Below are 12,357 nucleotides of genomic sequence, written 5' to 3'. Positions count from 1 at the left end.
AAGTTCAGTTTTGTTGTCAAAATTTGGTGTCCGTTCATTGACAACAATGCAGGAGGAAATTATATTACGCTAGTAATCGGAGCAGGATGTGACGACACAATGACTGTGATAAAGGCCTATTATATTACCGTATTTTCCAGAAGTCACTTTTTTTATATTATCTGAAACGTTCTGCGATAGGGCCCTATTTTAACGATCTGAAACGCAAATATCAAACGCGAAACGCAAGTAACTTTGTGGGCGGATCTCTTTGTGAAATGACTCTTGCGCCCGACGCAAATCTAAAAGGGGTTGGTCTGAAGTAGCTTCATTATTCATAGGTGTGGTTTGGGCGTAACGTGAAATAAACCAATCAGAGCGACATCTCACATTCCCTTTAAAAGCAGGCGCGCTTGTTCCATGGCGGATTGCTATTATAACGGCGGATTTGCCAGGCGCGCGCCAGGAGCGGTTCACAGCCGAGGAGACCGACGTTCTCGCCAGGGCCGTAAAAGACAGAGAAGTGACATTGTATGGGGATGGGAGAAACCCACCCAAATTAGCTTCGGTTAAACAGGCATATAATAATTTGGGTAAATGTGTAAGCTAGATTTATGCCTATTTTTTCACATCTTCATGGACACCACAGTGATTTCCCTCGTGTGGAATATTTTTCCTTGTAATTATGTATGGTTTGCAAAAATGTCAACTGCTGCATCTGTGTAGAGTAGAGAAGCAAAGTGTATGTGTGTTGTGCACATGCTAATTATGGCCAAGCATGCGCCCTTAAAATAGCATCTGAATAACGCGCCACTGACTTTAGACTAGGTTTTTCCTGGTCAGTGGCGGAATTGTTTTCTGGAACTGCAAAATAGCATCAGGGAACGTTTGTGCTGGAACACGCCTCCTCTTTTTGCTGAACCGCCCCCGGGAGCGCAAGTTCATTCCCTAATTTACCGACGTGCGTCTGTGGAGGGAAAAGTCCACTGTGCGACGGGTGCAAAATAGGAATGATACATGCATCGTTGTACAAAGTCAATTGCGCTGGGTGCAAGATAGGGCCCATATAATGCTATTAATGTCAAGCAAGCAAAATAGAGTACTTACACATAAAAATAAAAAAAATAAAAAAACATGCTTACTGCTTCATGCAACCTTCCCAACTGTCCATTCGAGCATGAATTACATTGTTTTTGAATATAATAATAAAATGTGACTTGTGCAACGACACAATTTTTCCCTGGTGTGACTAATACTCAGGTGCAACTTATTTTACGTAAAATTTTATATTATATTATATTATATTGTATGATGTTATGTTATGTTACGTTACGTTACGTTACGTTACGTTTTATATTATTGTTTTTGTTGAAATAAATAACTATTTAAATAAAATAACTAACAATTTTTTTTTTTTTGAAATAAAATAAAATATAAATATAAGATAAAAACATAAATGGAAATTAGAAATAACTGAAATAAAATAAGTTGAAGTTGATGTACTGAAATATTAAACCAAACGCTAATTTAAAATATGAATATATACTGTAATAGTGAATAAATAATGCTGAAATAATATATATATTTTATATATATTTTAAGTAATATTTATTTTGCTTTATTTATTATTTTCCTATGTTACTTCCTTAAGAAAATTACTTCCTTTTGCATGGTGCTGCACATCTCCACTTTAACTTCCACATATACTCAACAGCAATATTTCGACGGATTCATTTTGTATATTAACAGTGCCCGAGATGCCCGGGTCAATGAAGCGAGCTGGCATATGTTTGTGTCTCGGGTGAATCGAAAACGCACCGATACACTTGCCAAGACTTTTTCTTTCTCTGTTCATCTGTTCTTTCTCCACTCACTCTGTTGTAAACACACACAAACACATCTCGTCCTTGCCAGGAGATTCCTCCACCCGCTCTGCCTGTGTTGTATCGTCATAGTCCAGGCGTGGAGCTCTGTGGCCCCGCATGTTTTTAATGCTTGTCTCCCCTAAAGCTACCAGCCGTCACAATCCTGACAGCTTTGAGTCTAACAGAAGCGGACACACATCACCACTATGTACATACAGTCTACATGCTGTCTACTCGCAGATGCTCCAAGCAGTTATACACTTTTACAGATAGACACAAAGGGCTCGGCAGAATTTTTATTTATGGATGTTTGATATTTTACTCGTAAAGTGTGTGTATATGTGTGTAAATATATACATGTGTAGGCTATATATATATATATATATACAGTGCTATGCATAAGTGAATACACCCATGCTAAAGTTGACTAAAAAGAGGAATAAAAAATCATATTTTGGAAATTTAACTTAATGCCTTAAAAATACTTAAAATACTTAAATACTTAAAAATAAAAATCTGCCTGCCTCTATGGGAATTTAACATAGGGGTGTACTCACTTATGCACCATGTATTTTAAGGAAGAACATTTATTTATTTCCGATACATTATTCATTCACAAAGAAAATTGGTGTCCTTAAAGGTTGGATTTTTCCTAATTTTTTAAATTAAGGCATTAAGGTAAATTTCCAAAATATGATTTTTTATTCCTCTTTTTAGTCAACTTTAGCATGGGTGTATTCACTTATGCATTGCACTGTGTGTGTATATATATATATATATATATATATATATATGTGTGTGCTACAATATACAAAGAGAATAACAACAGTAAAATACAATAAAATAGTCACATTCAGTTACAGTAAGCAGCTCTAAAAAGGTGTGTCTTTTAAAGAATTCTTAAAACAAAATATATACACACACACACGTACGTACGTATGTATGTATAGATGTATATATACGACATTACCACAATTTTGGTGTTTGGTAAGATTTTTTTAATGGTTTTGAAGGATGTCTCTTATGCTCACCGAGGCTGCATTTATTGGAATTTTTTTTTTTTTTTTATACAGTAAAATGGTAATATTGTGAAATATTAATACTGTGAAAGATATCAATTGTAATTTATTCTTGACTTGGCAAAGCTGAATTTTCAGCATCATTATTCCAGTCTTCAGAAATTAGTATAATATGCTGATTTGGTGCAGACACATTTCTTATTATTATCAGTGTTGAAAACAGTAGTGCTACTTGATATTTTTGTGGAAACCACCAACCAGGATTTTTTAAATGAATAGATATTGAAATTAAATTGAAATATTTTCTAATGTTATAAATGCATTTTGACTGACCCCAACCTTTTGAACAGTAGTGTGTGTGTGTGTGTATGTATGTATGTATGTATGAGTAAATAAAGAGTGTATTTGATGACTATTTTCATTTGTTTTTGTTCATATTTTTATTATTATTATTTTTTGTATTATTATTGTTAGATTTCTATTTGTTTTTCCTAAAGCCCAACCCTGACGTGCTGGACAAGATAAAAAAAAAATACTGTTGCAGTACCACAGTACAATAAATTCATACTCTAAAATGTGCAATAAATATTATTATTTATTGTTTTTATTAATATTAAAACATTGTGATGATATTGTTGATATTTGATTGATAATATTAAATATGATTTACCTTCATTATTATTAAAGCTGGTCTCAAAATGGACAATTTGCAGAACAGAGTCATATTAAAGTTGTCAAATTTATTTTTATAGCACTTTTCACAATTCACATTGATTCAAAGCAGCTTTACGGATATCTCCATGCATATTCTAAGCATCCGTCCTCTTTCAGCAGGTAAAGATGATGTGCGAAGTGATGCCCACGATCAGCGAGGACACTGCGCTGAGCCAGCGTGGCTCCCAGAGCAGCGCCTCCGACCCTGACTCCCACTTCGAGCAGTTGATGGTGAACATGCTGGACGAGAGAGACCGTCTGTTGGACACCCTGAGAGAGACACAAGAAAGCCTGGCCCTCGCCCAGGAGCACCTGCAGGACGTCATCTATGACCGGGACTCACTGCAGAGACAGCTCAGCTCCGCACTGCCACAGGTATGACAACTACACCTACGCTATGCTGTTGATCTCACGTAACCACTTTCGACTGTTGGCAGAGAGTCTGGTCCACACAGAAGCGAATCCTCGCCGTAAATTTAGGTAGGGCAGATTCTGGGTCTTAGCGCTAGTTTATGATAAAGCTTTATATTCTAATCGCTGAACACATCAGACTCAGACACACCTTGTGTTATTCAGCCTGAGGGTGGCGCTCTAATGATGACTGACAGACTTTCGTACACATGGAAAAGACATAGAATGACATCTTAGAATTGCCATAATGTAGTATTTATTGCCTCCGAATGTTGTTTTAGAATGTGGCAAGTTATGTAGGAATTCCAGTGAGGAAAACAAACATCTATTCTCAGAACAAACATAAAACAAACACAACAGAACTACTGTATATAATGGCTACTCGCATGAGCACATTTAAACGTAAGGATTTATACTTTCATTAATTTGATATGCTACTCCACACATGCCAACTTGTTTCTGACCTGATGCAGACTAGTATACACATAGCTAAAGCGGACTGATATCGTCTTGGTCTGGATCGAGGTTTACGCGAGGTAACGTGAAAATAAGTCGGGCAGCCTGAAATCTGCACCAATGGCTCTCTATGAGAGCTCACTGCTAGTGCTGGAACGGATCGCAAAATTCACGGTTGGGATCATTTTCGGTTTTGAGCCACAGATCGGATCATTTTTCGGATCAGCAAAGAATTTTTTACATATATTTATATATATTTATTTATAAAGGTGTCCGTTCAAGGGCAAGGAAACGCGAAATAGGAATCAATTCGGTGTTCGAGCGCTGTCTGAAATGCGCGTCTCTCTCTCTCTCTTACACATTACTGAGGGTCACTGTGGTGGACAGTAGGAAAACACACTGAGGTCAGACACACACATTACACACACATTCACCTGCTGTCTCTCAGGCTGTGGCACATCCACACATATCTGGCAGCCAATGCTGCTGTTCAACTGCGATCCGTTCCACCCCTACTCACTGCAGTTCCATTTTTCACCACAGATTTACAATGGAAATCTGTGGGGCGCTGTAGAGCTGGGGAGGGCCCAGAGACCGTCTGCCCCGCTTAGTATCATGATACACGAAAAATATATACGGTATATAGAGATCTATGTTTGGATCTATGTTCCTACCAAGAACGCACGAATAAACAAAAACAACACTCTAAACTCTATCCCCACCAGCGTTTTTTTTTTTTTTTTTACAACATTTGTGATAATTTTCACACAATTTTCATGGCCCCCAGAATATGTTGTTGTATGAATATCTGAACATGCAACAAAAGAAAGAACAGAACTCTGCTTTTAAATAAACAAACAAAAACTGTTGAAACTGTTTTATTCTAGCTTCATGCATTCTTTTTTTATCAACACTTGAATGTGGGTAAGTTTTGTTAAAAAAGCAACATTTTGAGCAAAAAGCTGAAAAAAAAAAAAATCACGTTTTTGTCAAAGACTACGTCTGGATCAGATTCAGAAGTGTTGTCTCACAAATGACGGAAATTTCCATCAATGGCCGGGAAAGAGTTAAATGTCTTAAAGGTGCATTGTGTAATATTTAGGATGATCTGTTGGCAGAAATGCAATATCATATAACTATGTTTTCAGTGGTGCATAAAGACTCAATGAACCGTTATGTTTTTTTTACCCTAGAATGAGCCATTTCTATCTACATACACCGCTGGTCCCCTTGCATTGAAATGCGCGGACATGTTTCTACAGTAACCCTGAACGGACAAACACGTTTCATCTCTATGTTGTTCTTCGTGCAAAGCTAGCTAAAGTCAGCGAATAAAACACTGACACAATGATAACAATAATAGTCGCAATAACATTGTTTTACTGAATAATTAAGTAAACCTAATTTCTTAATTTATCTTTGTAAAGAAACCTCAATGCTTAACTGGCTACTCTCTGCTGTCTCAGACGACGATCTTTTCCTGTCGGCCACCGTAACTTCTGTTGGATGCAATTCGCAAACTCACCACTATATGCCGCTAAAAATGACGCAGTGCACCTTTAAGCTACACATCATATTCCGATAATCTGAGTACCAGTGGTGTCGTGGAAAGAAATTATAGATGTTAATTTCACACTCATAAGATACAGTTAGCTTTTTCCAGTACTGAACGTTTCAGTCATTTTTTCCCCCACAGCTGAGAGACTGTAAAAACATGGGCATGTTCACAGCTGGCCATGTGTGATTGCAGCAGCTGAAACTGGTGATACTAAAATCTGTGTCCAAGTCTGTCCTTCCGAACAAAGAGGACTAAAAATCACCAAGCGCGGTTTTCAGCTGCGCTACTATTGCCCAGAGACATGGGAAAAAGCGATGGCTTACGTAATCACGCCTAAACCCAGATTAGCTCGACGCTCAAAGGAAAAGTGTGTCAGTAATTCTAGTCACAAGTCCTTACCACTCTCCTTCCAGAAGTCTCCGTGGTCCTGGTGGAGGAGAAAAATTGTTTTTGTTGTGTGGTGGTTCTCACTTTCCCTCAGTGGAGGGTTTTAGCTTTGCTTACTGTACTGAGGGTGATTGGGTCTATGTTGTAGAGTATGGAAAAAGGGTGTTGTGGATTTGAGTGGCATGTACACTGCCCTTTTGAAAGTTTGAGGTCAGAAAAGTTTTGCAAGAAGTCTCTTATGCTCTCCATTTATTTGATTCAAAATACGGTAAAAACGTGTAATATTGTAAAATATTATTACAATTTAAAATAACTTTCTATTTTGACATTATTAAAATCTTGTTTATTTCTGTGAAGTCAAAGCTGAATTTTCAGCATCATTACTCCAGTCTTCAGTGTCACATGATCCTTCAGAAATCATTCTAATATGCTGATTTGCTGCTCAAGAAACATCTTTTTATTATCAATGTTGAAAACTGGTGTGCTGATATTTTTGTGGAAACTGTGATTGTTTCCAATATTCTTAGAAGAACAGCATTTATATGAAAATAAATATTTTATAACATTAAATGTCTTTACTGTTATTTTTTTCTGATCAATTTAACGTATCCTTGCTAAAGATTAATAATTTCTTGAAAAAAAAAAAAAAAAAAATCTTACTGACCACAAACTTTTGAATGGCAGTGTACAAAGACTTCTGTCTCTTTATATAAAGTTTCCATGGAATTTAGGCAATTTTGATAAATGTTTAAGGGTCGCCCTACAATGAAAAGTTTGTTGTTATTATTTTTGTTCCAAACCTTTATGACTTTATTTTTCTTCTGTTAAACACGAAAGGAGATGTTGAGAAGAATGTTAACACTGCTCTTTTCCAACAATGAAGGCATTCAGTGATCATGAGCTGTTATGAAACCTTATGTTCTAGTTTTATGTGAGGAACATATAAAAATAAAAAAAACGAGCGTTTAGGACAAAAAAGTGGATACAGGCAGTTGAGACAGAGCGTCACGTGTCTCATTACTCTGAGAACTAACGTACGCCCGCTGGAGGAGACACAGGATCGGCAACACAGGATAGTTTATTTTACAGAAATATAATATATAAAACTGACATTTGGATATTTGACTCACCAGTGACCAAATGTTTAACTTACTGCACACGTAGTGTATTTTTAGTGCATACTGAGTGTCAGGATCCCACAATTTACCCATTCGTTCCAGCCTGTATCCACTTTTATGTCCTCAAACGCTCGTTTTTTGGGGTCGACAGCTTATAAAAACTTATTTCTGGGTTTCTTAGCTTGTTTGCTGTACACCTTGTCACATAGCAGCTTTTAGGCATTTTTCTGTCTTTTGTTAGAAGCAAGAAATGACAAGGAGGCATTGCAAAGTCAATGGAGACGGTTGGATTGTTTTCCCCCTTGGTGGGCGTGGTCTTCAGATTATGACGCGTTGCGCTCTGTCTCTATTAGCATGTGACTCATGTTTTGCTATTTTACTATCCAGCGCTACGTGATCATTGTACAAAAAGAGTGGCGGCGTAGACCGGGTTGATGATAATGTATTGATTGCCTGTGTGTCAAGATGGCACTCAGACGCACTGTTTACTGATCATGTGAAAAAATGAGATGTTACTTCTCTCGATCCGGATCTTACACGTGCAAATGACTCCAGTAATTAGTGTAGCAGCGCTTTATTAGCTCTTGCCACATCAACTCCACGCTAATGCTTTATGAGGCTCATTGGCGGAATAAATCTGAAGATGTGTACCAGCAGGAAAGCTTATGTTATTATGAGCTGTTGTAATTGAGAAACCGTGAACAGTGTCTGCTAATGTTTTTTAAACGGCATTGAAATAGATTTTATTCACAGTGATTGTTTGGTGGTGTTTGTAATGGCCACTTTACACAGTCTACACTAATTGCATGATGGATGTAGGCTTTTGCTTATTTAATGAGCTAAATATCAGGTTATTTATAGCTTTGCACAAAGCAGATTTTTTGGTTAATTTGTTTTATGCCTCCTTTTAAGCTCATTTTGTTCTCATGGAGCTAAAGCGTGGAATGAATGTAAGGGGGGGACAATGTTATAGGGTTGAAAAGTCACCGAGAGGAGGCAGTTCCCCACTGCATTATGATAGGCTCACGTTTTGCCCGCCTATCATGTTCACAGAGAGTCTGCAAATTAGCCTGAATGTGTAACATTGGAAAAAAAATTAACAGACTAATTTCAAACTACTCAACCAATTGGGCGTTAGATAAATAACAAAGATATTACAATAGCCGAGCAACAATGTGGTATAAAAAGCTGCACAAATTATATTTGTTGTCATTTATTATTAAAGCAATGTATAATTATTTTTTTTTATTCATTTTTTCAAACTTATGATTTTGCGACTTGGCTAATGTATATGTTTCAACTGCCTTAAATCCCAAAACTCTTTGAACAATAGTTTGGAAATATGTAGCAAATGTGTCATTTACATCTGAACTAAAAAAAAACAGACTTTGCTTCCTCCACCCAGCATTGTTTTGTAGATGGTAATGTAAACAGGTTGTCTGAATCTGATCCTCGGCGTTCAGACATGTGGAACGTTTCTAAAACAACACTTTGACCTCCTTTAGCGTTTGAAGACGTCTGAGGTTTGGGCTCATGGTTTAGACTGTGCATTAAATCTGGGCTCTGATGAGCAGAGAGATGAAATAGGCTGAATTATCGCTGCAGGGTGAACTCTGCTGTAGAAGAAGAGGAGGAGAGACAGGAAAGGGGGAGGAAGTAGACGGAAGGTGGAGTGATGCGGAGAGGATGTGGCCTGGTTTTAGCCACTATTGGCCATCTGATATAAAGCTGGTACCTTTCTTTCTCTCACACATACTCCTTAACATTTAAAACATTCAGATCTTAATGGCAACCGCATTCCCCCAAGATGCCCTGGGGTTCAGACCATGATTATATCATGCACAGTAATGTCTTACATCCTTCTTTACAGCAACAGCTCTGATAACAACCCTTTAACTGTTATGCTGAGAGGCAGGACACAGGTTTTAATGCAGGGTCGCTTTTTACCGTCTCCTTAATCCTTGGAATTTTAACAACAACACCACTAAGTTCAAGTCATTTATAGTTCGTTTTATGCAAAAAAAAAAAAAAAAAAAAAATCATTACCACTGATTGGCCCCTCTAAGTAACTGGCTGATATACTAGCTGTGCTTTAGCCTTTAGTGTGTAAAAGCTGAAGTGTATTTAAACATAATAACTGGGAATCAAAGTGGAATCAGGGCTCATATCATTTTCCTTTATTTACTTAAAGGGATAGTTCGGCCAAAAATTATATTTAACCCATGATTTACTCACCCTCAAGCCGTTCGAGATGCATATGTCAATCTTTTTTCAGATGAACACATTTTCAGTTATTTTAGAAAATGTCTTAGATCTTTCAGTGGTTATAGTGTGAAGCTATGGGGCCCGGTCCACCTCCTTCAAGTCCCAAAATGTGCATGCATCCTTCACTAAAGTAATCCATCCGGCTCCAGGGGGATAAACTAAGGCCTTCTGAGGGTAATCCGTGCGGTTTTGTCGTAAAAATATACATATTTAAAACTTTATAAATGTAAATAACTGGCTTCCGGTAGCGGTCGACGCGCGTTCACGGAGATGGATGCTGGCGTATGACGTAGGACGTAGCGTAGGAAGCGTCGTGAACGAACGTAGAGTTTTGTTTTGCTCTGCTCTCTGGCTGCGCTGTCACGTTCATTCTACGTCACGACGCTTCCCCTCAGAAGGCCTTAGTTTATCCCCCTGGAGCCGGATGGATTACTTTTGTGAAGGATGCATGCGCATTTTGGGACTTGAAGGAGGTGGACCCCATAACTTCACACTATAACCACTGAAAGATCTAAGACATTTTCTAAAATAACTGAAAATGTGTTCGTCTGAAAAAAGATTGACATATGCATCTCGAACGGCTTGAGGGTGAAGTAAATCATGGGTTAAATATCATTTTTGGCCGAACTATCCCTTTAACTCAACCCCTTTTTTTTAATTAGGAGTTCATTGTTTTATGTATTGTAAACGGACTATAACTTTCTTTAATGCTTAACTATCCAGTCTGTCAAAAATCAGAACCCCCCTTTTTTGTATTTCTTATTTGTTTCCCTCATTATTATTATTATTATTATTATTATTATTTATTATTTTATGATCTAATATTGTTAATAATAATTTATATTAATAATTATTGATAAGAACAACAAAAAGTTGACAAATATGAAAATTGGTAAAATATTATCTTATTATTATTATATTTATAATAATAATAATTCATGCAAAACAACAATATATAATAATAATAATAATAATAATAAATAAAGATGATGATGATGATGATGATTATTGATGATGATGATTATAATACTAGTTAAGTCAAGTAATAAGAAGGAAGATGGATGCTATTCCTAAACACCAGATGAACCATTACATTGTAGTCTTTTAGGCACAGCCCATTTAATTCTAAGGGTCAGAGGAAGTCTTGAAATAACTAAATTACGATCCCTGTAGGGTGTTTTTGCTGCCTGGGTTGAACAGCTGTTTTCATGTCCTGTGTTGCTCTTTCAGTTTGTCTGGCAGACTCATGTCCTTTGTGTGGTTGAGTTCTGCTTACTCATCAGGCCAAAGTGGTGTGCACACATCAATGCCACCTTTGAGTCTGGGTCAGCAAGTTTAAGAGAAGGAGAGAAAGACAGGACCATGAGTCCGCTCTCAGAACACCCATCGGTACCCTTCAGTATCCAGTAAAACAAACAAAGCAATAACAATTTGTTCAATTGTTCGTTCATTTGTTCAACTTCACTAGATTACCCTCCAGCTACTCTCATAATGCTGCTCCATCCCTCTGTAACTCTCAGTGGGAGCTGGTTTTCCTTGAAGGATTTCACTCTTTGCAAGTGACCGTATTGGTCTGAATGCATAATGTTGATGCCGTGTTTTGATATTTTCCTTGTGCCGAAATGTCAGGTGATGTGTGTGTGTGTTTGATGAAAATTTGTTGAAATTGGTTGAATGAAATTGTTCTGAATGAATGAATTGGCAAAAAAGAAAATGTAGGGCAAGGACTTGGTTCTACACACAAATAAAGGTTCTTACAGTAATTCCATTGACGAAATATTTTGGGTTTCCCAAAAAATCTTTAATGGAGCAGTTCTTAAAGGGGTTGTGTGTAAGAATTTTCATGTATTAATTGCTTTTTTATTATCAATGTGTGAACAGCTTGTAACGAAACTTAAAAATGAGATCTTCCTGCCTTCCTAGGTTGTCTGTGAAAGCCTGTTGACAGATTTTGAATTTTTGCAGAGAAAATGAGAAGGATGTGACACTTACACATGCTCCCGTCCCGAAAGCCTCTCTTCCGTTCAATGACACGTGAAACAAATGTTTGGACAATGTTAAAAGGAATAGTTCACCCAAAAATTTCAATTAATCATGTCACCCTCATGACGTTCCACACCCGTAAGACCATCGTTCATCTTCGGAACACAAATTAAGATATTTTTTTATGAAATCTGAGAGCTCAGTCACTCCATGGGGAGCAACGCAATTTACACATTCAAGGTCCAGAACAGTAGTAAAGACATCATTAAAGTAACCCATGTGACTCATAAAAACATAATTTACCACTTTATTTGCAATCCAGTAGGGGGAGCACCACAACACATGCGTGTTGTGTTGACTTATAGACCGGAAGTTGTTCCGTGAACACACTTATTATTTTGTAAATATAGAGGTAAATTATGCACAAAGAAAGCACTTGCGTCGCTTCATAAAATTGATGTCTTTGTGTCATGAAAAGAAATGGGATTAATCCAAACTGTAGTCTAGTTAGATTAAACTGGGAAGGGTCATAGCACTTGCATATTGTTGTCCTATTGTTAGTTTAACTGCTTCTATTGTTCTCATTTGTAAGTCGCTTTGGA

General features: G+C 37.2%; 1 protein-coding gene across 2 annotated transcripts in view; it reads left to right on the top strand.

Moving 5' to 3' along the window:
* ppfia2 (PTPRF interacting protein alpha 2) overlaps positions 1-12,357 on the top strand; it is a 214,742-nt gene that overhangs the window by 51,248 nt on the left and 151,137 nt on the right. For both annotated transcript variants that reach the window (XM_084408382.1, XM_084408383.1), the window contains one exon: positions 3,695-3,952. In XM_084408382.1, the coding sequence (XP_084264508.1) occupies positions 3,704-3,952 (249 nt within the window). In that variant the 5' untranslated portion in view covers positions 3,695-3,703. The remainder of the gene's footprint in view (positions 1-3,694; positions 3,953-12,357) is intronic.

This window comes from Rutilus rutilus (assembly GCF_951802725.1).
Source record: "Rutilus rutilus genome assembly, chromosome: 4".
Classification (NCBI taxonomy): Eukaryota; Metazoa; Chordata; class Actinopteri; order Cypriniformes; family Leuciscidae; genus Rutilus; species Rutilus rutilus.
The sequence above is the reverse complement of the archived record's forward strand: the minus strand, read 5'-3'. Positions and strand labels throughout refer to the sequence as shown.